The 3,653-nt window shown below is 31.8% G+C and overlaps 1 protein-coding gene across 1 annotated transcript; it reads right to left on the bottom strand.

Moving 5' to 3' along the window:
• Positions 1 to 987: 987 nt before the first annotated feature.
• LOC128528950 (lactose-binding lectin l-2-like) lies at positions 988 to 3,255 on the bottom strand. Its single transcript, XM_053502165.1, has 8 exons — positions 3,230 to 3,255; positions 3,080 to 3,159; positions 2,776 to 2,799; positions 2,669 to 2,695; positions 2,294 to 2,412; positions 1,532 to 1,666; positions 1,311 to 1,419; positions 988 to 1,181 (listed from the first exon to the last, which is right to left on the bottom strand). Exons 2-8 carry the CDS (start codon positions 3,138 to 3,140, stop codon positions 1,111 to 1,113), a joined length of 546 nt encoding a protein of 181 aa, XP_053358140.1. The 5' UTR covers positions 3,141 to 3,159; positions 3,230 to 3,255; the 3' UTR covers positions 988 to 1,110.
• Between the last annotated feature and the right edge of the window lie 398 nt (positions 3,256 to 3,653).

The following is a 3,653-nucleotide window of genomic DNA, read 5'->3' as shown; positions in this document are numbered from 1 at the left end:
AATAGATTTTCACACCACTGTATATATATATATATATATATCTTTTTTACTGTACAAAAACATGTACAAATAACTAATAATTAGGTTTACTTTATAAAGATGCTTTATACATATTAAATCTTTTCATTTTTCACTCATCTATTTCATTGTTGCATTAACCCAAAAGTACATGCCTGCAATTATTGCTATAAGTAGAAGATGCAATGGCGAGGACAAGGCGAGGCTAACGAGGGTAGAGGTGGCTCAAATGGTGTGAGGGTGTGGGTTACTGGGTTACTGATCGAAAGGTTGGGAGTACCACCAAGTTGCCACTGTTAAGCCCTTGAAACAGGCCCTTAACCCTTAAGGAGTGCTGTAACCTGGATTACCCTGTGCTCTGACCCTATCTTCCTAACTGGGATATATGAAATATTTTAATGTGCTGTAAGGTGACAAATAATTAAATGTTATTAACATAAACACACACACATCCCCACAACCAAAAATAAATAAATAATTAAACAACTCTTCCCATCTGTGTTTGACTTATGGTACCTTAGTAACCTAGTAACCCAGTGTATTTATATGTGCACAAATCTACTGGTGGTAATTAAAATAATTTATAATTCCCGCATCTTTTCTGACAATAGTCTTAACTTAATATCTGATGGTGTTATGCTAAAGTTTTTAAGAACTGTGTGTAGTTCTTAAAGCTCAGAACATTTTAACCATTATTTGTTAGGATTATTATTATTATAAGCCTTGTGTAATATAGAGTGTGTTGCCTGCACAGAGTTTTGCTGCTTGAGATTTATGGTATTCATTAAATTATTTATTAGGTTCTATGAATTAATTTAATTAGGTTTAAGGTCTTATATACATTTGAAACCTGGAATATAATAAAAATGTAAAATATTTATTTTCTGAAAATGTAATAAAGGAGAAAACTATTTCTTCTGAGTATATCTTCCTTACTATAACAATAAAAAAAAATTATCAACACCAAAGTTCAGAAGATTCTTTATTGCTCATTTTAAGTTGCCACTATGAGGTTTTTTCAAAGCCATCATCGACAAGAAAATCTTAATAGTATAATTGTATATTAGTTGGTATGGTGATGCTGTGAACACTTCAATAAAGCTTTTTCACACACACAAAGGGAACTTTCCTGCTACAGCTGATGTCATTCCAGTGCTTGTATGCTACAGACACAAAGAAATACACAGTATATAATTAATTGCATCAAAAAGGACACACACCAAACCCTAGTTTAGAAAAAAAAAATCTAACAGAAATTCACAAAACAAGAAGAAGTTTCCAGATTTGCTTACAGCCATAGTTCATCTGCACACAGCACTCTCCAAATATACGATTTGGTTCTCTTGGATTCCAGTTGGTGTAAGTCAGCTTAGTGCCGTCAGACCAAAAAAAGTTATACTTCTAAAGGATGAACAGAGGACCATTCATTATAGATCATAATATTTGATTATTTCAAAGTGCCCTCATCTGATAATGTAATGTGATAAATATGTTTTAATACTTATCGACGAACCGTCTGACAGCTAGACAGGCCGATCCATGTTGGATTCTCATTTTTGTCATAAATACGGATGATGGACTTGACCAGCTGGTATTCATTTTCATTTTGCATCGATGCCAAGTGTCCACCGAGATTCACACAGTGTCGCTAAAAAAATTAAAACAGCTTGGGCATCAGTGCACATTCATCCACCATGCAAATTTTCATGTTTTAAGCCTACGTTTCTGTCACTCTCTATACTGTTCATAAACATTTTAAAATACTATTTAGAGTAAAAGTATAAGTGTAAATATTTAGCAAAACACAATGCAAGTATTATTTTCTATTATTATTATTATTATTATTATTATTATTATTATTATTATTATTTTACAGTATGTTAAATCTATTATCACACCAGCACAGGATGATAACATGACATGGTAACAATAAACTCCTTTTGTATATTTTATATGAATGAGTATGTAAGTTAATATTTGAAACATCTTTTTTCTTTAAGATTGAATAGACTGCCTTACTTACTGGTTTAGTAAATTGGAATTTTCTAATCAATTAGCCAAATTATAACTTAATGAATACAAAAAATTTAAATGATCCTGTCCTGTGCTGCTACTGATAGCTAACCTACAGCTTAATGCCAATCAAATATAATAAAACATAAGTATCGCTAATATCTATCACAGCTTATAGCTAAATATACGATCACATTGCATTCTGTTATATAAACACAACAAAAGTAAATGAAGAAATAAATAAAGTGATTGAAATTGCAACCTCAGCAGAACCCCAGTTCAATTTGCTCCCCTGATATATGAAGCAGCGCCCACGAAATTCCACCCAGCCAGTTGGACAGCATGAGGAGCACTTTTCAGTTGCTTTACGCTCTTGAGCTGCTGTATTATTGGAATTTTTTTATTTGGGGGGGTGGGGGTGACAAATAAAGACAAATAAATTAGACAGCTGCTGTCACTTGTTAAGTATGATGTTTCGACATTATCTTATGATCTCAGTATTGGCCATGACTCTTCATTCAGCTCTGATATGCTTAAGTTATTAAAAAAAAAAAAATCTTAAAATGCCAGTTAATACAATAATAATGAAGGATTGTTATAATTATGTTCTTTATTTACAATTTTTTTAATTATTTACCCTTTATGAGCTTTTCAAAATAAGCATCTAAAAAAGAAAAAAAGAAGAAATTATTAGTGCTGATGATTGTTGCACTTGATTTCATTCAATTTGTGTCTTAACTTTACCTGACAGACGCTCCACTTCTGAGGCTTAAAAGAGAATAAATGATAAAGATTAGCATACATAATACCTTTTTTTTCATTTATTTGGTACAGAAAGCAGAAATTCTAGGTCAAAAAGCATTAATTTGGCAACAATCACATGATATGCCAAGCAAGTTAAAATTCAAATAAAGTTCAAATGTGCAAAAACAATGAGGCACTGTATAATAACTATATGTTAATTTAAATACTTTCAAAGTATGTGTGCTTTGGCAACTGTATTATTCTGAGTCATATGTATCCTCCTTAATAAAGCTCAGCCCCTTACCAAAAGTAGTCGCTGCTATGGCGAGAGTAAGAAGCAACACCACTTCAGTCTGACGAGCCATAGTTCTGGATTTCCACACACTGCAAGAAATTAAGACATTAAAGCATAACCATTGAATAAAACGGTACCCCCCAAAAAACATTCACTTACATCTAAGCAGAAGTCTCCTTTGCTTGATGTAACCCATGAGGTAAGTGATGATCCTTATATAATGATGGTGATGGGAACCTCCCTTGTTGTAAAGGAAAATTATATTTAAATTTAAGTTAATGATTGTTACATTATATAACATTTTTAAACACGTGGATACAGTAATTTCAGGACTGACAGATGGCATGCTGAGTCAGAAATGTTTGGATATGTACTACAAATTATTTAACATGGACAGTAGTCATTGTTATCATATCTGCTGAATTTCTTAAATAAAATTCAATACATTTAATTACATTTTAACACAGTTTTATATACACAGTAAATTTTAAGATCACTTTTTACCTCCGTGGTCATTCCTGATTTGTATTTCTTTCTAGATTGTATCCAATTGTATTGCGTCCAAAATATGCAATAATCTCAT

Source organism: Clarias gariepinus, chromosome 1 (assembly GCF_024256425.1).
Source record: "Clarias gariepinus isolate MV-2021 ecotype Netherlands chromosome 1, CGAR_prim_01v2, whole genome shotgun sequence".
Taxonomy (NCBI): domain Eukaryota; kingdom Metazoa; phylum Chordata; class Actinopteri; order Siluriformes; family Clariidae; genus Clarias; species Clarias gariepinus.
This window is presented reverse-complemented; position numbering and strand designations above follow the sequence as displayed.

Bases quoted from the DNA above. Each gene is read 5' to 3' on its own strand.
- LOC128528950 (XM_053502165.1), bottom strand. From the start codon at position 3,140: ATGGCTCGTCAGACTGAAGTGGTGTTGCTTCTTACTCTCGCCATAGCA. The intron at 2,696-2,775 runs GTAAAGTTAAGA...TTTCTTTTTTAG, and splicing joins AGAAGTGGAGCGTCTGTCAG to ATGCTTATTTTGAAAAGCTC. The intron at 2,413-2,668 runs GTAAATAATTAA...CCAATAATACAG, and splicing joins TTTTGAAAAGCTCATAAAGG to CAGCTCAAGAGCGTAAAGCA.